This window comes from Camelina sativa, chromosome 19 (assembly GCF_030686135.1).
Source record: "Camelina sativa cultivar CO46 ecotype springtype chromosome 19, ASM3068613v1".
In the NCBI taxonomy this organism is placed as follows: domain Eukaryota; kingdom Viridiplantae; phylum Streptophyta; class Magnoliopsida; order Brassicales; family Brassicaceae; genus Camelina; species Camelina sativa.
Genome location: NC_141898.1, coordinates 13151516 through 13173643, shown reverse-complemented (window position 1 = coordinate 13173643; position 22128 = coordinate 13151516). Strand labels below are relative to the sequence as shown.

The 22128-nt window shown below is 33.8% G+C and overlaps 3 protein-coding genes across 3 annotated transcripts; 1 reads left to right on the top strand and 2 right to left on the bottom strand.

Annotated features, from left to right (window-relative positions):
* Positions 1 to 1515: 1515 nt before the first annotated feature.
* LOC104766296 (receptor-like kinase TMK4) lies at positions 1516 to 5017 on the bottom strand. The gene is made up of 2 exons (XM_010490150.3): positions 2455 to 5017; positions 1516 to 2302 (listed from the first exon to the last, which is right to left on the bottom strand). Exons 1-2 carry the CDS (start codon positions 4733 to 4735, stop codon positions 1782 to 1784), a joined length of 2802 nt encoding a protein of 933 aa, XP_010488452.1. The 5' UTR covers positions 4736 to 5017; the 3' UTR covers positions 1516 to 1781.
* Positions 5018 to 9941: 4924 nt separating this feature from the next.
* LOC104766295 (uncharacterized) lies at positions 9942 to 12967 on the top strand. The gene is made up of 8 exons (XM_010490149.3): positions 9942 to 10329; positions 10420 to 10574; positions 10668 to 10761; positions 10851 to 11119; positions 11234 to 11327; positions 11519 to 12222; positions 12462 to 12560; positions 12665 to 12967. Exons 1-8 carry the CDS (start codon positions 9999 to 10001, stop codon positions 12761 to 12763), a joined length of 1845 nt encoding a protein of 614 aa, XP_010488451.2. The 5' UTR covers positions 9942 to 9998; the 3' UTR covers positions 12764 to 12967.
* Positions 12968 to 13460: 493 nt separating this feature from the next.
* LOC104766294 (putative xyloglucan endotransglucosylase/hydrolase protein 16) lies at positions 13461 to 15255 on the bottom strand. Its single transcript, XM_010490148.2, has 3 exons — positions 14310 to 15255; positions 14032 to 14225; positions 13461 to 13940 (listed from the first exon to the last, which is right to left on the bottom strand). The coding sequence occupies exons 1-3, from the start codon at positions 14580 to 14582 to the stop codon at positions 13532 to 13534; spliced, it is 876 nt and encodes a 291-aa protein (XP_010488450.2). The 5' UTR covers positions 14583 to 15255; the 3' UTR covers positions 13461 to 13531.
* Between the last annotated feature and the right edge of the window lie 6873 nt (positions 15256 to 22128).

The window sequence follows — 22128 nt, the reverse complement described above, 5'->3', positions numbered from 1 at the left end:
TCCAACACCCATTTGCCCAAATTCTCTAAAATGTAAATTGTGGTTAGAAAATAATGTAAGACAAATTAGGATAGCAATTAGCAAGGGGACCAAGTAACCATAATAAGTTAAAAAGTAGGTCCGACCACATTCAAAAGAGAATCTATGTGATGTCATGACATTAGCATTAGCATTAGCATAGATGATAAAATAAGAGTATCAGAATAGTTTCATCTTTTTCATTACGCGTATCCAAATCCATTAGTTTAATACTAAGCAAATGCGTTTTTAAAATAAGTAAACCAATAGTTTAGCGTTGTGGAATCATTATGGAGAGGATAAAGTCAAGAGACCAAATTACCGATGCACATGTGAATAGGTTCCTAAACATATTAATTTAGACAGAACACAAAAAGGTTATTTGCCTTTTCTTTTGAACTTTTTGTCTTCTAATAGATAATTCAGATGTCCATTTTTTTTTTTTTTAGAAAAAGAAGCGTATATGAGTAGTGATATAGACATTTAGAATTAAACATCTCAATCTTTTAGCTGTTTTGCAATTACTTTAGTAATATAACCTATTTTTCCAAATATATGGCAAAAATATAAAATGTTCTTTTTTAGAACCTATCTTTTACATGTTTTGCCAATTGCAATTATAAACCATTTGGAATGTCGAGTAAAGATGAAAAGACAAATATGAAAAAAAAACCTTAACACATAAACTGGGGTTTAAGGTTTAAAGTTTTTTTTTAAAAAAAAATCTCCATCTTTTAGTATTACAAAAAAGAAACATATAGAAATCAAACTTTTATTCCTTTTTTTATAAAGAAAATTGAAGATAATGGGGAATATAGTAACATGCTTATTTCTCTTCTTTATTCACTTTTAAAGTTGGATCTTTGCTTTTGACATTCTTTTTATCGTCACCCCATCATATGCTTCACCTAATGTTGTTGTCTCCAAATCAATTTCCAGCCCCGATCTGTGCTCTCTTTTCCCATCACTTATTTCTTTATACTTTCTTCCCATTCTAACGTTAAATTATATTATTAAAATATACTCTCTTTAGACAACATATTTCAAAATTGCTTCTACTATTAACCTTTATCATATCATAATTTCGTTTTATATTAAGCTTCGATTTGTGATAACTAATCTAGTAGTATATAACTATATATACATCAAAACTTAAAGGAAAAGAAGAGGTAGATAAGAATTAGTTAAACCAATTAACCAAATAAGAGATTGTGCACAACAGTCAACACAACAACAAAAACAAACACCCAAAATATTATCTCCAAAATTTGAGCCAGAAAAGGTGGCAAATAAGTCTTTGGCTTTCTATAGCTCCTCAATTAAACACAGCCTGTAAAAAACTCTTCAAATGATTACGACGTTTTACATTTATCTAAAAAAGTCATATCCGTTTCACGCGGCAAAATTAAAACTAAACAAACAAAAAAAGAAAATAACAGAAACTTTGTTCACAAATTTCACAGCTAAGCAAAAGATTTCTAGTTACAGCACTTCAAATTTCAAACTAACATTTGGTTTTCATATTTTTCCCTTTTCTACAAAACCAAAGCTACGTAATACAGTTTTTCCTTAAAAAGAATGAACAAATGCAAAAGCTCAAAGTGGTCAGACGCAAATACAAGATACATATGTGCTTTAGTGCTTACAACATATTACATATAATCATCATATCATTAAAAAAAAAAAAAAAAAGAGAGAAGCCAAAACCAGAACGAAAAAACTTAGTAACACCGATTTAACACAGATCGACACAAAGTTTGGTGTCACCGACCATCAGCTGAATCAAACGTGTTAGGAAAACCAGAGGTCTTTGGAGTAATACTAGTCTGTGTCTGAGAATAAGAGAAGTCTCCATGGAACATTGTCGATGATGATGTTCCTTCGTTTTGCCATCTCTGTAAAGCTTGAGGTAAACTCATGTTTACATCGATCCCGAAACTCTCTTCTTCTTCTTGGCACGACGGTTTCCATTTCTCTACTAGTGGACCTAGCACGTTTACCGCGTGGCCCATGTCTGGTCTTTGTTGAGGTTCTCGGGCTGTGCAGTGTCCTGCAAGCTCAGCAACTCTGTGAATGCTCTCCATTGTTTCCTCGTCGGCCTCTAAGGTTTGGTCGAGCGCCTTGGGGATGTTTTCTTTGTTGATTAGCGTTCTTCTGAACCATGTTACTAGATGAGATCGCTCGTCTGGTAATGAATCATCTAAAGCTCTCCTTCCAGTTAATATTTCCATAAGAACCACTCCAAATGCATACACATCCACTTTCGTCGTTACTCTTCCAGTAGCTGCAACCATATACAAGTATAAGATCAGTATCCAATGCAGATACTATAAGCACAAATAACACAAACGGCAGAATGTATTGCATAGAACCATAACACAGACTAGGCACATTGTGAAATTAACATGAGTAGAGATAAGAATAATGTGAACTTACCAGCATATTCTGGAGCTAGATAACCAAATGTGCCTGCTAATCTTGTTTCAAGAGAGTATTTCCCATCTGGTGCGTTCTTAACCAGTCCGAAATCAGCAACCTTGGCCCTCATGTCATCTCCTAGAAGGATGTTAGAGGGCTTTAAATCTCTGTGGATGAAGCTTTGCTGCGCCAAACTATGGAGATATTCCACACCTCTTGCCACATCTAGAGCAATACTCACCCTCTGTTTCCATGTCAGAGGAGAGTATCCGAGTTCACGCCACTCAAACAAGTGTTGTCCAAGATTTCCCTGTGGCATGTACTCGTAGACAAGCAACCTCTCGTTCCCGTTCACACAGTAACCTAATAAAGCGACCAGGTGTCTATGCCTGACCTTAGTGAGTACCGCTATCTCAGCCTGAAACTCGCTCATTCCTTTATTACCCATTGCTGAACATTCCATCCTCTTGACCGCAGTCTTTGTTCCGTCGTGTAATTCCCCAGCGTATACAACACCAAAACCACCTCTACCCAATATGTTATCCTCACTGAAATTATTTGTCACCTGACGAAGAACCTCCATTGGAATGGTAACACTTCCACTTTCAAGAAGGAAACGATCACTATTGTCACCACTACTAGGACTGTTCAACGCATTGAAGTTATTAGCTCCATGTCCATTAGCATATCCACCACTACCACCACCATTAGATATAGCATCACTAACCAAAACCTTCCCAGCCTTCTCAGGATCCGTCCTATTAAACTTCCCATACTTCCTCTTCATAACAAATTTGTAAACCACAAATCCTAAAATGGCAAGAAAAACTAAAACCGCCACAATAACACCAACGATCACCGGAGCCTTACTACCACCATGACCACCAGAAGACCCACCAGGACCACCACTAGTATCAGCACCAGTTCCAGGCGTTGAATCATCTCCACCTTTAGTTCCCAACAGAGAGTTCCCCGGTTTGTAATTAAACTTCACTGAAGCTGGAAACTTCGGTATCTCCCCTTTAAGGTTGTTGTTGGAGACATCAATCAACTGCAAACTAGTCATCAACGTCAACTCCTTGGGGATAACACCACTTAAATTGTTGTCATTAAGGTAAACACTCTTCAAAGAAGTGAGATTCGCAATCGCCGGTGATATAAAGCCATTGAATCCATGTTTCCCAAGATTCAAAGTGATAACATTCTTCCCACCTGAATCACAAGAAACATAAGCCCAACCACCACAAGCATCATCACCTTTCCAAGACTCAGCCAGCATTGGCGGATACCCCAAACCTCCAGCCACAGCTAAAAGCGTCGTCACCTGAGGACTACAGCTCTGTCCTGGATTACTAGTACAGAATACGTTTCCTTTCGTGCTTAATTTAACATCCGGTGGGAAGAAAGGAAAAGGACCTTGCAGCTTATTGTTATCAAAAGTAACGTTCTTCAAGCTTTTGAGTGAAAGAAGCGTCGGAGGTACAATTCCGGTTAACTGATTGTCCCGGAGCTGTAGATCGAAGAGATTCTCGCTCTTGGAGAGATCTGGGATAGGTCCAGAGAACTGATTCTTCTGAAGCCAAGCTTGTGACAATGACGTCATACTCGAGAGCACTTCGATCGTTCCGGTCATCCCAACGAGTTGGTTGTTGATCCAGAGGTTCTGAATCGAAGATTTGGAAAGCGACGGCGGCAAAACTCCGGTGATGTTGTTGTACGATAGCCGGAGGTTTTGAAGAGAAGCGAAGGAATCGAAAACGTCAGGCAAAGCTCCGAAGATGTTAGTGCTGTCGAGGTAAATGGTAGTGAGGGAAGTCGAATCAACGAGCTCAGATGGAAAACCCCAAGGAGTAATGTTCCTGCAATCGCTCAAACTCAAGATCTGAAGACTAGTGAGTCCGGCGAAAGCTCCGGTCTCAACTCCGAGGAAAAAATTCTCGTCAATGTAGATCTCTTGGAGAGAAGAGAGTTTAGCAAACGAAGGGATTTTACCGGTGAGTCTATTACGCTGAAGAGCGACGGTTTTGAGCTCGGAGAGAGTCGAGATCTCAGGAGCGATAACGCCGGCGAGAGATTTATCAGCGAGGCTGATTGAAGTGACGCGATTTGAGGTGCATCTTACGCCGCTCCATTGGCAGAATCCGGTTGATGTTGTTGTTGACCAATCTGACGGCGGAGGATTGAATGATTTAGCTAAAGCGAGCATTGCTGCTCCGTCGTCGGCGACGGATGTGGTTAGGAATGTGGTGAGGAGGAGGAGGAGGAGGAAGAGAAGATGGAGAGGCGTTGGAGCCTCCATTGATGAAGTGAACACGCGCGGCGCGTTGGAAATGAAGAAGGAAAGAAGGAAGAAGATGATGATGAAGGAGGATTTGGTTTAGGGTTTGGTAATTTTTGTTCTTTCTGTTTTTTGATTTTTGGAAGAAGAGAGAGAAGATGAATGGAAGCAAATGAGGAGTGAGGTGTCAAGGCCTATTATAAACCTAACCGTTTAGTCCCCGTCCCGTTCCGTTTAAAAAAAATATACTACTGTTTATATAAATTCACTTGAAAACAGAAAAAAAAAAAAAAAAAAAAAAAATACGCGTTTTTATTACAATATTTTCTTTTTTTGTATAAAATGTTATTGTAATAGTTAATGAATACAGAGATTCTGTTTTTTTGTTGATTATGATATATGTTTATTATATGGATGATAATAATGGAAAAAGGATAAATTGATTGAAATAATTATTGAAGGAAGGTGGTTGTAATAATGGAGATTAATTTTGGAATCATAATTCGTGTTTGGTGTAGTATGGTCGGTAATTAATATTTTTGAAGCTTAACTTTAAAGAGGTAGTAATGGAGTTATATTGTTTTTTTTTGGACAAAACTGGAATTTTATATATGTGTTAAGAAATGATTCTTTTAAATGTGGTCGAACCTTGAACCTATTGGTGGCTGAGGACCACAAAGTTTCTATAGTGGTGGCTAATGGCTACAGCCTATATAGATTGTGTTGACCGGCATGCATACGGCATACCTACTGATGCAACATTCATTGCACTGCTTTGATGCAGCCTTCCCAGTTCCCACACCGTGATTCGAAGCTTGCGTGGAGCAAATTATTATTTTTCATTTATTATATTTCCATAAATGGGAAATTCTTAATTTATGATGCAACTTGATCGGTTATTTATTAGAGAAATTGATAACATGCAATGTTGGGGTAAATTTAACCAAACTGACTTGCGTAATGGTCTAGATTTTACATATATTTTTTTTATTAATTCATATTTCGTCTATTACATAATTCGAGCTAATATGCTGTCTAATTAGAATGACTATAAGCAAGTTTTTCATTATGATTGTATTTAGTTACTTAATGTTATGTGTGACAGTATGAGTGAAACTTCTATATTTAAGTTATGAGAGATGAAGGCAATAGAAGGATCCATGGAAAGAACTCGCCCAATGTGAACAATGTTATAGTTAGTCTTGAGTTCTTAGTCTTTTAATTTGTTCTACGTATTGTTTAAGGTGAATCTCTAAGCATTGTACTAGATGGAGCAATGATGGACTAAAATTAAAGTTTAGCTTGGACTCATGTTTAGCAGCTAGATTGTTACACTTTCAATGGGCTAGGTGTTGTATATGATCAGATCCATGAGAGATAGAGTCATAGAGAAGTAGGATTTCATCATATTTCTTCTTCTTTCTCAAAAAATCTCTTATGTATTTTGTACACTCGTTTTGGTGATTTTCCAATGATCGTGGAACTGTTTTGGGGCGACGGATTCCGCCAAGATCTAAGCTATATTACACACGGGGTGATTTACGAGAGCTTGATATACACAACGTAACTTTTATATTTAGCTTTCATTAGAAATTTTGTTTTTCCAAAATTTGTGAGTGTTTTAATTCAGATAAAAATTGGTAACTGAACACCGACAATTTGTTACTATCTTATTATATAAAGCTTGGTTTTCAAAAGTTAGTAACTCACCAGATCGTGACACGTATTAGTTCTAACGATCAGATATTAAAGTTAAAAACTCACCAGATCGTGACATGTGTCAGTTTTAACGATTAAATATCCAAGTTAATAACTCATCAGATCGTGACATGTGTCAATTTTAACGATCAAAAATCACATATCAAATTTAGTAACTCATCTGATCGTGACACATGTCAATTTTAACGATAAAAAATCACAGTTTTCAAGCTTGGTAAAATGATGCATAAGATAATTGTAATCTTATTATACTAAAAAAAAACTTTGTTAATCTTAACAGGAAAAAGATTGTATATACACCCCTCTATATAAGCAAAGAGATGATGACATTTTTCACCAAACAAAATAATTTCGACTAGCTTTATTTTTCTTGGTAAAATTTTATACTTTCTACATTTTCAGTTTGAAATAAGTAAGATTAATATGTTGACCAAAAAAAAAATGGAAGATTAATATATGCATCTTCTTTTTCTAATACTGTATTTTAAAATTTATTGTAGTAGTTTTAGATTGTTTTATTTAATTTATATTTTCATCTTTTAATTATTTGAGATTCATATATTACCGTGCTTATAATTTTCTATTATTCATTAATTAGATCAAATTATGTTTTTTCTAATTTCTCAAACCTTGATTGGTTGGTCATAAACCTTTTTTTTGTGCAAACATAATTGTTACTATTCGTTCAATCTCAAAAGGAGATAAAGAGGAGAAGGTCATCAACTTAATGGAAGGATAAAATAGGCTGATCAAACAAAAGCCTACAACAAACATAGATAGATTGGAAAAACATAAATCGTTGTTGATAGATCCATATGAGCTTGAAGACAGAGGCTATATCATGGTATGTCAAAGAAACTTCTATGAATACATTGAGAAATTTAACATCAGTTACTATCAAAAGATTTTGTGAAGTTGGAAAAAGGTCTTTAGTTTCATTGGTTGCTGGAGCAAACCACCTTGAGATAGCTAAAAGACGTAAACATGTTCTCTCCACACAGGAGGAGGGCAGAGCCGAGTTTCTCTCTATGGTGGAGGAAGTTGGACGCAAGGGTGGGGGAGGTTGGACGCAAGGTTATCTCCCCAAGGGAGGAAGGTGGAGCGAAGGTTCTGTCCACGGTGGAGGAGGTTGGACGCAAGGATGTCTCAATAATGGAGGAGGGCAGAACCGAGGTTCTCTCTTTGGTTAGTCATACACTATTGTGACATAATTTATTTTTTATTCAGAATGTTTTTTGAGCCAACAATTTTAGTGATTAAAGAAACTATGCAAAAGTGAAAGTAAAAAGCCATATGATAGTTGACTTAATTTGTTCATATAAACATTTTCTAGGTGATGGTAAATAATATATTTGTAACATACAATATACCTAGATGTAAAGAATACACTTTTAATAGTAACATACATAAAAGATTTGTATATGATATAAATCAGTATAGTTATCATATAATGTACAATAAATATTAATATATAGTTATTAAATTTTTATTTTATTTACAAAATTTTAAATCCGCCCATCAGACGGATCCTTATCTAGTAAGTCTATAATATAAACTAATATAAACTCTAGAATGGTCTCATTTCTATGATAACAAATATTAATGAGAAAAAAAATACATAAGAACATGCATGGAAGTGGAACTACTTGGGTATTTGGGCATTATAATTACAAGCTCTCCTTTAGGTCTTTAAATTTTTGTATAATTCTCTTGTTTTTTTTCTTTTTTTCAACAAAGCTATGGTTTATTAAATTAAAGATATATTACTTATATTTTAGTTTACCACCCTAGTTATTAAAATAGAAGACGATTGGAATTTGTTTAACATTTCCAAATAGAAAATTAAGAGTCAATGGCTTATTATAACCTCAAAAAACCTCTCCAAAGAGAGGCGGTCATTTTCTTTTGACCAAATTTGTCAGACAAATGTATTTTAAAAATAAAAGATGTAACGTGCATTTAATTTTATTGTAATACAACCGACCTAGCTAATCTGATATAGTTTGAAGCAAAAATGGAAAAGTAATTATATACACTCTACTTTAAAAAAATCATCGCATATTTTCGATTGATACATGCTACTTGATGTAATCGAATCTGTGTACTATGATACTACATAAAAATTATTTGTTTCTAAATGATTTATCAACATAAATTGGCATGACAATATGACATGGTCACAAGTCACAACCTTATACTTTTCTAAACGCCCAACATAAAATTTTGGTTAATTGAAAATCAACCTTTGTAATATAGGTTTTCTTATCTACTTATTAATTTAGTTCGATTAGACAACTTCCTAAAATGTTGACACAGCTATAATATAGTTTTTCAAATTTTGTGACTTAATTACAACCACATAATCTAAACACATATGGGCTGTCGATTAAATCGATTACACATTCACGGTAACATTTCGGTGTATAGATTGAGAAGGGAGTTTATAATATGATACTAATACTTGATTTTGGTTGGCATTACTAGACGTTTGATATGAGTTGAAATTATTTTGCATATATGGTTTATAGATATACAAATGAATGAATGAGGACATATTAGTAAAGTAGAGCACATAAAGAGCATTCGATGAGCTGTGTGTGTTGTTTTATATGCATTTAAAACATCGATGATGAGCTGTGAGCCTGTGACTAAATCATTCTTACGAATCTTGGCGGCGCTGCTGTATTGTGGAAGAAAAGAGAAAAATAATTTGTCCTAAATTCATGGTCTATCTATAGAGATTTTATACAGTAGTATTTACTGATGATATAAAATGATTAAAATGCGTTATCTGCTTTTTATATATTTGTGGACGTGAGAAACTTGGTGATGATCACTGGATCAGCATTTGCATATATGACAGTCTGTTCCTGTGTCTGCATGTCCTGTAAGGTTTTTTTCCCTTTTCGGGGTGTCCCAAACTAGTTATTGTTTTGTCGAGAATAGAAATATTGCCTTATTGATTGACAATATGCGTTTCCACTTTACACGAAGCTGTTTTTGTGTAACAGAGATTAATTAAACATATTACCGTAAGATGTTTTAATTAAGAATAGTTAGATTTACACGGCACTACCAATTCCACCAAATGCAACAATATTTAATACAATATCCTTGCTACTTATATTTTCATTAAATAAATTAGGCTTCAACGATTAAAATGTAAATGTAATCTTTGATTACAACACATAAAAAATATATATTCTTTGCATAAAGCTTATACGACAGATTAAATTTAAACCGGTTTATATAAAACAAAGCGAACAATAGGTTCGTAATACAATTGAACCGATTTTGAAACCGTCCGGTTTGATTTTAGCAATACGAAAAGAGAGCAACAATCACAACTGTTGTGGACCATATTCATAATGGGCTACATGGGCCTATCTCAACAATATTCTGTAAGGCCCTTTTATACTATTTCCCGCACAAAATCCACGCTTCCCGCCATCTAGTTTCCCGCCAAAACATCTACAACCTTTTCGTTATATCCCCGCCAAATAAAATATTAAAAAAAACTCTCGCTCTCTCTCTCTCTCTCTCTCTCTCGACGAAGCTTCAAGCTATGGCGGAACCAAACCAGATCCCACGGAAGAGGATGCGATTCTCGTCTCCTTCAGCTACAGAGATCCTCGCTACTAAAAAATCACAGAACCACCAGAGACTCGCATCTCAAACAGTGAACCGATCTCGCGTCCATCATCCATCACCATCACTCCCCGGAAAAATCGATCGAACGTATCCTCCGCGAGTCACCATCAAGGATCTGCGTCTCAGACGCGTCTTCTCCCCGAATCCAATCTCCACCGACGACTGCGAATTTAACGGCAAAGGAAGAAACCGAAACAAGGAAGAACAATACCATATATGTCGTTGCAACTGTCCGGATTCGAACAGTAAGTTTCTTTGATCTTTTAAGGCACCTTTTAGAATTGGATCATAATTATTGATAATGATTTTGTGTTTTTTGGTTTCTGGTGAAAAAGATGGAATCAAAGCTCATGCTTGTGGATTAGGAAATGTAGAAGCAGAGGAGTTGATTCAAACGACGCCGTCTGGTTCTGAATTGGTTAATGAAGAGATCAATGTAGCAGCATCAGTGAAGAGAAGCGTTACTACTAATCTCGGGAGCAACAAATCGGTATTTGGATTTTGTTGAGTTGTTACATTTTAAGGTACTATGTTTATGTTGGTTGCTTGATTTGATTCTCGTTTGATGTGTGTATTCGCACAGGTTCTTCATCCATGTTCTATAGCTAAAATATTCAAGAACCCTAATTCTTTAAGCTATAAGAGATTGCTTCCTTACTTGATGCAAGTTGTAGATGGTAAGTCTTTGGTTTTATTTATATTCATCAAAAGGGAAATTGAAATTGATATTGAGATTGATATGCTAATTTGGCAATTGTTTCTACAGATGGAACGTCATCAACGCGGTGCTCAAAACCTTTAAGCCAGAATCCTCCAGATATTAGTTTGTCCTGTAACAGAGAAGCTGGAGAAACTGGTGAAGATGTAGAGGAGGAAGTTAGTGAATTGATGACACCCAAATGCCAACTTCCTGAAACCACCAAACCTGTCTCGCAGTCTGTTGACACGGTCTTAGTTAAAGATTCAGCTGGAAGCTTATTTAGAAACGCTAGTCCTTTGAAGAGGGTTATTGCGTCCAGTCCCAACAAGAAAGCTGTAAAAGATTTTATCTATGCAGAAACCTTGCTTGTTCTAGCTTTAGTTTTAAGGTCACTTCCATGTTGGCCATGGAAAGTCCAGAATAATGAGATTCTTTTTGACATGAAACAGGCATGCTCTAGGCGCAAGTTATTCAAAACACCAGGTTCCGTTAATTACAGAAGAATGCTTCCATATCTCAGAGATGTTCAAGAAAATAATCCTTGTAAGCCTATTCCTAATCCAATACAACTCTTAGTTATTTATATCTAGGGTTAGTAGTAACAATGTATTGGTACAGTTAGTTGCTTAATGTATATTGGTGGCTAGTATCTGCCTGATTATTTTGTGTTGGAAGGAAAAGAAACTTGACAGATTGAGATACTGATGGTTCTTTGTCTTTGCTGATTTATCTAGGTGTGCCTGAAACAGTTGATCATCCAGATCAGCAAAAGAACACAGAGGAGAATACTCCATCATCGACATTAGTCTCTGAGAATGAAGGGGTACAGGAAATGGTGACATCTAATGCTGCTGGAGAATCAGATACAAGCTCTAACGAAAACGAAGAGTCAATTCCTTGTGAACATTTATCTGTATCTCCAGAACAGTCTGATATTGACAAGGAACAAGAAACACAAGTTAAGCATGTCATCCCAGATACTGAAAAGAACTCAGAAACTCCTTTAGGCTCTGAGATCCCATTATCATCTCCTCTTGTTGGCTCGAGAAGTTCAAGTGAGGTTGCTTCATCTGCATTGCCCAAAACATTTGTCAACAATTTGGTGGGCGGAGAAAATATGAATGGTGCAGGGGAAACAGAAGCAAAAATCAGTGCAGAGCAACTAACAGCTGAGCTGCTTGACTCTTCTGCTGTATTGGCAACTCCTCCCTCCGTTTCTCCTTCAAAAGGGATTCTGAGAAGAAGTATGAGAGGATGTAGAGGTTCATGCTCTTGTTTGAACTGCTCCTCTTTCCGTCTAAACGCTGAAAGAGCATTTGAGTTCTCAAGAAATCAGTTGCAAGATACTGAAGTAATGGTGTTGGATCTAGTTGGAGAAATATCTCGTCTCAGGGACATGTTGGAGAAATCAGCAGATCAAAATGACTACAAAAGTCAGGTGAGTTCAAAACAAAACTTCACAACAGTTCCTTTTAGTGGTAGAGTCACACCAATCAAGCTCTTAGGTTTATCAGTTTTATTGGTTCAATAACTTCACTAAAGTAACTAAGCTGAGAAGAAATATGTTTAACCACACCATTACAGACTTGTAACTTGTTAACTGGTCAATGGATTAGTGCAAGTGTGCAACTTTATCTTGGAGGCTTTTACTGAATCTGAATATTGTTCTGTAAACAGGCTGGTGAAGCTTCGAAGAGAGCTGGTGAGGCTGCAGAGCTAGCAAAAAGCCGTCTCCACCAGATGAACGATGACCTTCAAGTTCACTGCAGAATACCCGTGAGTTATCCATAATCAATTGTCTCATTCTGCTTTATTTTAAGACTGGTTAGTTGAAGCAGTTTAAAACACATGATTCTCACTGCTCATATATTTGTCTCCAGAACGAACAACGAGCAAGAGTGAATTTTGCTCATTACATCCACGAGAAGACGATCGTTAAAGCATCCCAACCTAACAACTTGATCACTAGATCACCCTGAAGCAACTAGTATAGATACTTTTTTCCTTAATGTCATTATCTGTCTCCAGAATATCCAAATTTCATGTTTTTAATTTTGAAAAGTGAGAGGTACAACTAGCTGTCTTTTTCTAACCAGGATAGAAGCATCATAGATCAAATTTGCGGTTATACATATAGTCCATGTGATCTTATTTATTATCAGGTTTCTTTTTCATTTTTAAAAGTATGACCTCTTGTTCTATGTACATACTAAAAGACTATAAAAGTAAACCTCCTGCGATCTCTTAGCAAGTTGCATATAACAACAATATAGGTGTTATTTCTTCATGTTTGCCTTAAATTAGAAGTGTTAAACCGGATTAAGCAGCCCCATCAAGATACAAACCATTGGACTCTGGCTGTGATCTTTGTGGCTTTTGATTTGGATTGGTTTTTATAGACAAAGTCATGTTTGTGTCCAACCCATTGAACTCTTGCTTTCAAGTTGACACCTCTACACGTGATCTTTGTACCTTCTAATTTGGAATTTGGTTTATTAGGTGAAGTCATGTTTGTCAAGTGTTCATACTTAAATTATTTGTTTGTACTGGCGTTCGCAACTTCAAGAATCTACAGCTTCTTCTTTTTTAAAATCTTTTTACGACAGTATAGTGAGTCCCGTGACACATTTATTGACTCGTAGAATGAATATTGTCATGGGAGTAAGCAAAGGCCAGTGAAGTAATCAAATCAATTTTATTTTAAATAAAACAACAAAGATAATTTTTCACTAAACAACAACAAAACATTAGACTCTAGACCTCCTACACTCTGGTGGGAATCCTTGAGAAAACCTCTTGACATCAGAACAATAATCATAAATCATGAAATATTTTTGAACCCATCTCAATCTTCTTCTCCCATAAGCATTAAGCTCATTAGCCACTTGAGACTCACCATTAGTAAACGTGCTCTTGAACTTAGGATCACAGTAAGATGATCCTGAAGAAACAGTACAAGCCGCTGCGTTGAATCCTCTGTAGTAAGCTGTGAAAGGAGCCTTAGACCAATCTGTCTTAACCAAACCACCTCTTGTAGCCCAGTCATCTGCATTCCATAAGCTCGAGTATATCTTCATTGGTTGTTTCTTGGGAAACGGAACACCAAGTTGCTCTGCGTTGTTGAATACTCTGATTGGAACGTTATCCACCATGAATCTGTAAAACAGAACACACAAATGTCAAGAGACAATAAAAAGAAACATAAAAAAGTGTTGATCGTTAGATGTTTTTGATTAATTGTCATTACATGATGTGTTGAGGTCTCCAGACAAGAGAATAAGTGTGGAAGTTCTTGGTTGGGTCGAACCAGAGATAAAACTGTTGTTCTCTGTTTCCTTTGCCTTGTGCAAAGACATTAGTGTGAAGAACGTAAGGCTTCCCTGTTTCGTTACCAAGAAACTCAAAATCTATCTCGTCGTGTGTTGGTCCTTCTGAAGACAACTGCAAACACATCTTTTACATTAGTCTTCTGTTACCAAAAAAAACCAAAACAAAAGTGAGTGTTTCTTAAAGAAGAAGGCTTACGTAGTAGGCGGTGACGGTTCCGGCGGAGTTACCGGCGACGAGTTTAAGCTGCATGTCGATTCTTCCGAATAAATACTCTTTCTTGGATTTAAAACCCGAACCGGAAACCCGGTCTAGTGACAGTGACAACATCTTCCCTCCACTAAAGATTTTGCCTCTGTGTTCACCCCAAGTTAAGTCGAACTCTTCGTTGAAGTTACCGGAGTAAACTGTCCCAACCATTGTTAAAACCAGAAGGGTGAGTAACACGGTAGGGTTCAAGATTTGACCCATTAGGGGAAAGATTGTAGAAATGAAAGTTTAAGGGTTTATTTTGTTTGTTCGAGGAGAGTGTTGAAATGTGATGTGAGATGAGTTTTCAAAGAGGATAGGGTATATATATAGGTGAAGCACCAGCAGCAGCCTTGGGAAGCCAACTACAGTTGTCTAAGTTCAGAAATTATTTTTATTTGAATTGTTTGAAAAAGCATTATTTTCTTCTTTTGTTGAATTTATAATCTTAAAATACTTATCATCCTTAAACCACAAATTAAAAGGGATTAAAAATCACGTTAATGAATACTTTTCCCTTTTATAATCCCATGCAGATTTGAAACTCTTATCTAAGATTTAAGATGAACATTAATGATGTATGTTGTAAACCTTAGAAGTTTAGAAGTAGTTTTGTTCTTATTATTTCTACATTTACTATTAGTGAATTATTAAGAAACATGTTGTAACTTTTTCTTCTTTTTTTTGCCTCGTAATAAAGAGATTATATAGTACATACTACATACATACATATACGTTTTATGTAAATCAGTAAATGAGAGTAAGATATTCAAATTTTAAAATCGAGAATCAAATGAAAGCTGTCGAAAAGAAAGAAACAAAAAAGAAAGAGAGGAGTGCGGGACAGAGGAGAGTGATCTTTCAGTGAGAGAATAGCTGTTGCCAGCTCTCTTTCTTCTCCCATCAAACCTGGAGCATGCCTTTATCTTTCTTCACATTTGAATAAATGTTCTCCAGGAAAACCTCTATAAATTAATAAGGTCGGGAGCATAAAATTTTATTAATTTATAGAGGTTTTAATTTATCGATTAATTAATAATTATTAATTTATCGATAAATTAATATTTTATTAATTTATAAAGAGATTTTCTCATTTTCATATTGAAAATTTTATATTATAAAATAAGATACTTTTGTTATAATTCATATTTTTGAAGAATTTTCTTAATTTATAATATTGGTTATCGTAATAGAATGAATGTCAATTGTTTAATAGATTATTTAGGTAAAAATGAGAAATGTTAGAAGTTTAGAGTTTAGAAAAAATTGTTACTACTATCATTGATGGTAATGATGAAGTCGCAGAAGATATTGCGGTACCTTTAAAACCAATTACTAAAGAAGCAATTATCACATCTATGACTCTTCACAATTTATGGATACGATTTGAAAATGCAACAATGAAAAAATTAGAGATGAACTCCAACAAGAATGCAAATTCAAGAATAGACAAAGAACAATAGAATCATATTTCACTAAAAAATTTTAGATAACTATATATATATATATATAAATTTATATGATTATTAATTTATGATATTGATGAGACCATATTTTTACATAGGATTTCAAAAAAAATTATTATCTTATTATTTTATCGAAATGTGTCATTTATTATACTGGCCCAATTCGGAACTGAAAAAATTTATTAATTTATAGCGAGTATTAATTTGAAGAGTATTAATGGTTCTACTGTATTTCTTAATATAATTTCAAAATATTAAAATTATTAAAGAATATATTTAAAAAACATTTAATTTACTGATGAATTTTACTTTATCATTCGTGTGATGAGATGACTATACTATACATTATACATCTATTGCCTAAAAACCTACCGAAGTGTAGTTAGAGTTAATTTAACCTTTACATCGGAATTGTATTGATTTATTGTGTTTGGGTATACTATTTGTATTATAATATATCTGTGTAAATACTTTTTTATATCTTGAATAAGCCGGGTAAGGTCATAATCAGTTCTATTTACACATTTTTTGAATTCTGAGCAACCACAAGAATAGAATGGAATTTTTTTGTACAAATCCTCCAAACCAAATTCACAAGTTTCGTAGTGAAGTTGGTTTAATTTCACAATACTCATTTTTAATTATGCAACTTTAAAGGTTCGATCCACAATTTTTGGATTTAAAGCTATCATAAGTGAGGCGAAATCTAAAAAAATAACTTTGCACAAATCCTCAAACTCAAATTTGGGGGAGAGATCTATGAAAAGAAATTAAACACATGTAAAGTGAACTCAATAACCACTTTTCCACGATGCACTAGGAGAAGCTACAAAAACCTAATAATTACCGGATCAAAAACATAAATTCCTCAAAACGTATTGAATTTATCCTGCCGATAAATATAGACTTTTTTAATCAAATAAATAAACAAAAAAGTATTTTTGCAAATGCTTCTTTGATCATTCTTCAATCGTGCAAGTTTTTTTTCCGATCATCCATTTCATCCTTCTTCCCTCCTCTTTGCTTTTTCGGTAAGTCTTATTCGGATTTTTTTTTTTAGTTTTGAAAGATCTGATTGGCTTTCCTCTCGTGAAATCTGTGTCGTAATCATGTGGTAGAGGCACATTTTTGTTTTTGGTCAACCAAACACTAATTAGAAAATAACTCTAAATTTGACAGAAGCACATTATACATGGAATTATTATGTAATATTTGAATTTTTTAATACTGCTTCATTGATATTTGCATTTCTTGTCGTAGATCTTTGAAAAATTTCTGAATAGACTAAAAACCTGCAAAGAAAATGAAACTAATGCTCAAATTGTCAGAGAAATACAAAAGATAATAAAAACTATCTTACCCTTAAAGTAAGTTTGGAAAGACCATAGCTTCAAAGTCACCACATTACTCAGTTCTTAAAATAAGCCGGGTAAGGTCATAAGAGAAAGCGATTTGGTTTACTCTCAAAGACAGAGAGAGCTGTGCTTATAATTACCGAATCAAAATTGACAACACCATTAGTCACGGTAGTACAACAGTTTAAGCTTGGGAGTATTGAAACTTATCTGTGTAGGATCATGCTCCACAAGCGACAAGTGTATCATGGTTGACTAGCAAAATATTTTAATCTTATCGTGGGAGATTTCTCCGTTCCAATTTTATATATCTCGTTTGAGATAATCTAATTACACATTTATAGCATAAGGCACGCCCCACAAATTGAATATGAATGGTGTACGTTTTAAAAAAAAATTGTTGACAAAACAAAAAAATAGTGCTAAAAGATTCCAATGCTATACGCAATTCTTCCAAACACAAGACTCTAAAGCCTAATCCATAAATATAGAGATTTTGAATCTGGCTTTCGTGTTCGGATTCAAACGTAAAATATTTTTATTGGGATGAAAAATTTCCTTTGATATTTGCTATGAAACGTGACCGAGTATTAATAGGTTTTTAAAGAAACTTGTATAGCAAGCTATTAGATCTACTCATTTATCTACCCTAGCTAGCTATTATTTGACACGAGGAGGTTTTGAATTACTCGTGCGATGGACACCAACGTAATCCATCTAACAACATTAAAATAAAACAATTAACATCAACAAAGTAATTTGTACTCCTATTTTATACATCTTCAGATTTAGTTCCACTTCGCTGGCGTCTTTAAAATAATTATATCAATAGATCAAATCTCAACAAATTACTTCTATTCTCACTTCTAAAATAGAGATTGCTATTTAATACTACATTATAGAGGAGCTCTATTTTTTTTTACAAAGGTTCCTTTATAAATAGAGAAAAAATAGCAATCTCTATTTTAGAGGTGAGAACAAAGGTGAATTGGAGTAAAACTCACCTTTATTATAGAATTTCTCTATTATAGAGAAAAAAATAAGGAAAACCATTGGAGATGGTATAAGGCTTTAAGCTGATCACAATAATGTAGTATTAAATCTGTAACCAGATTTATCATTATTACTTCTCATGTCATTCATTACTCAATATCCATGTTTTTGAAACCGCTAGGCGCTAGTCGGGCGGTTGGAGTGGGCCTAGCGCCTAGCGAGAAAATCGGAGATTAGACGGGATTAATCGGGACCTAGTTTTAGGGTCATTTTATTAAATTAATAGTAAATTAAAAATATATAGTACTAAATATATGTATAATTCTGTTTATGTGAAAAGAAAAATATCAAATAAAATATAAAACTAAAGTATTGTCTTTAAAACTACGGTAAACACATAAAAATGTAATTTTAAGAAAAAAATGTATGATTTTAATTAAAAGTTTGTACATTAGTTATTGTAAAACATCATAAAATCTTAATTTAAATGTTTAAATAACAAAAAATATATATATATTTGATTTATATTTGGCTCCAAAAATAATTGGTATATACAAAATTAAGCGGGAATTAATCAGATTAGACGGTATAATCGGATAATCGATGCTAGGCGGAGATTCATCATTAATCGAGGCGGAAAGGGCGATTTTACGGGGCGTAATCGGTACTAGACGGGGATTTTTAAATCAGATTATTAATTAGCATTTGTTCTTTTTTTTTCTTTTTGTGTGCACATGATGAAAAAATGAAAACACATATAAATTTTGTATAATACATTTTATATAATATTATACACTATATAAAATCTCATCGTTATGTAAATCTGAATCTGTCGTTTATCATCTGTACATGTAGAGAGAGAGAGGTGTGTAAGTGCAACTAGAGAGTGTATTAACAGTGGAGTATGGACTAAGTAAAATGAAAAGAATTTTTGATATATATATTAATCGATTTAGAAACTTAATTATAAGTTAAACTGTACACAATATCTAACATGAAGCAATACATAAACACGTGAATTTGAAAACATGCAAGTTGCAGATAGGGGTGTCAATCGGGCTGGCTCGGCCCTGCCCGACCCGAAATCCGTAAAGCCTGCATATGTTTGAGTTCGGTTCGGTCTGGTCTGAAAGATTTTCGAGCCTCATCTATATTTACTACAACCAACTTAATTTAATAGAAAAAATTTAAAACTAAATAAAATTTCGATACTTTAACCAAATAAACCAATATATAATTCATATAAAATATCATAGATAAAAAATTTAAAAGTATTAAATATGGCAATTAAGTAAATATAAAAATTAGGATTAGAGTTTACAACTTTATTTACAATAAATTATTAATCAAATATTGCAATCAAACAAAAATGTGAACAGAAACGTACAAATATATTTGTTAAAGAGCTTTTCGGATTGGGCTGAGCTCGGCCGGGCTAAGGCCGAAAAACCCTATTGCCCAAACGAACTGAGCCCGAAAAACCCGATTTTTTCTGGACATATATATTTAAGCCCAGCCGGACTGGCCAACCCGCAGACTTTAGCCTAATTGACATGCCTAGTTGCAGATTACATCCGACATTAGTCAATATAAATCTTGGGGTGTTTTTGTTACTAATTAATTAGTGTACACATTTCAAAGTTCTATGTGGATCTTATCTGCTCTAGTGCGATCTAGCGATGGAGAGAATATACAAGAAATTAAGAAGACAATTTTTAATTGCAAAAACCAAAAAAGAAAAGAAAAATCATAAGAAGACTAGAATATTTTTGCGTTTGCCTAATAATTTATAACACTTCCATTAAAATATTAGTGAGGTCATAGGTTAATTAATCCTAGAGTAGATTTGTGAAGAAACTCCTCTATATTACATTTCAACACTATATCCATTTTTAGCACAAAACTATACATTGAATGTAATAAATGTAATAAGTTATATGTAATCCAGATGTTAATAATGTGTATAAGACCATCTCCAACCAACCATGGTTCCAAATTTGAAAATTTTATTTATTTATATAATTTAGAAAAATTAAAACTAAAGTTTTGGTTCCAAAGCCTTAGAATTGGTTCCAAAACCTCTGTATTTAAAACTAACTCTATTTTTTTTTAGTATAATGGTTTAATTTTAATAGGTTTGAGTTTAGAAAAGTTGATTTAGAATTTCTTACAATCACCATCTCCGATGGTCTGTAAACTTATTATATTTTATAAAATATACTTCTGTTTTATAGAATTCTAGTGGAAAATACTTGTATACGTGTCTTTTTGCACTTTATTTTTTCCAGCATGTCTTAACAATTTATCTTTAAATTATATGTTTTAAATATTATATCAAACATAATAAATAAAATCAAAAAATGTCTTTTTCATTTTATACAAATTAAAAAATTTATTGAAAATTTACATTAAAATAACATATATTTGAAATAAATTTTAAATTTGCAGTATATATTTTCATTTTATACAGTGTAACCAATACGTATATTGAAATCAATAAATGGAGTTATACGTTGAGTTATGGTTTGGTTTTAATTTCTTCCAAAATACATTAAATAAGGAATGGTTATGGTGTCCAATCATCCATTTCAATAAATTAATAAATTTTGTTTGACTAATATATAGTCACGAGTTCAATCCAATGCCATACTCTTTTTTATAAAAAAAACTTACATCAGGTATATCATATATGCCGTAACCGTGTATGCATGCAGATTCATGGAATTTGGAGTCGACACATCATCATTTGTCTTCCCTAGCAATGATATCAAAAAGTTTGCACAAAAAAAAAAAAAAGCAATGATATCAAATTATGCTCTACTCCTCGCACACTCATATCATCTATATATGATATATACAATCCGCGTAAGCCTCAAACAGTAATTATGGTAGTTTCTATGTCGAAAATTTAGACAATTGTAAAACTCGCGTAAAGATACTAAGAATTATACTTAGAATTTTGTTATAATAAGTGTAATTTTTTTATTAGGTTTAAATATCTGATTAATTGTTGATTTGATATTTGATCTATCGTATTTGCAATACTTGTAGGTTCCTTTTTTTTTGGTTGCTAAGTCTAGTATTCCGTATACATCACTCTAATTTAGCTAAAGAGATAAGCAAACTCTAACAACTAACCTTAGCTAAACTAAGCTAACAACACAAACGCATTATTTGACTTACTCGTTGGCCTTACACAATCCAGTGACCCACTTGTTACAAAATAACTCTTATTGGGCTTATTCGACGTGGTGCTTTCTTCCGTCGCCCGTTCTCTGGTGAGAAACGGAGGGAGACGCCATCTATCTAATACATCGCTCAATAATATAAAATTTGGTAACCATCTCTCTGATTTGAGTATAGCTAAAGCACTGTTCCTTATATATATATACTCTATGATTACTTATCAAAATCGTTTTTTTTTTATTTTTATTTATTATTATTATTTTTTTTTTTAACTAGGAGGTTCAGGGCCGAAGCCCCTAATCCCCCTAAGGTTCGGGAAAGACCAGGTGAAAGCCTCTGGCCAAATGGAGCAAGACAGATTGTCACAAGGTTTATTTTACTTCGAGGTACATGCAGTAGGAATGGCTCTCGGCATTAGCATCCATTGATAGTATAGGAGAGATAAGCAAAGTGGGCCAGAAAACAATCCAACAAGACAAAAGTCCAGTTTGCAAACCAAGTCAACAATCTCATCTCAAGTCAAGACAAAGTTGATTGTATCTTCTGCAAAACCTCTACTCCATAACCAATTTGAAGTTTTACAAGACAAGGATGAAGACTAAACTATTTACAGCTGTTATCAAGAGTGATGAGTCACCTAATTCTAGATTGTTCTCTAGAGATTCTATATAAGACAATGTGACTCAATATTGTAAAAGCATCTTGAGATTATAAGAAAGAAACAAAGTTTTATAAAGTTCATCGTTTATCCTCATGGTATCAGAGCTA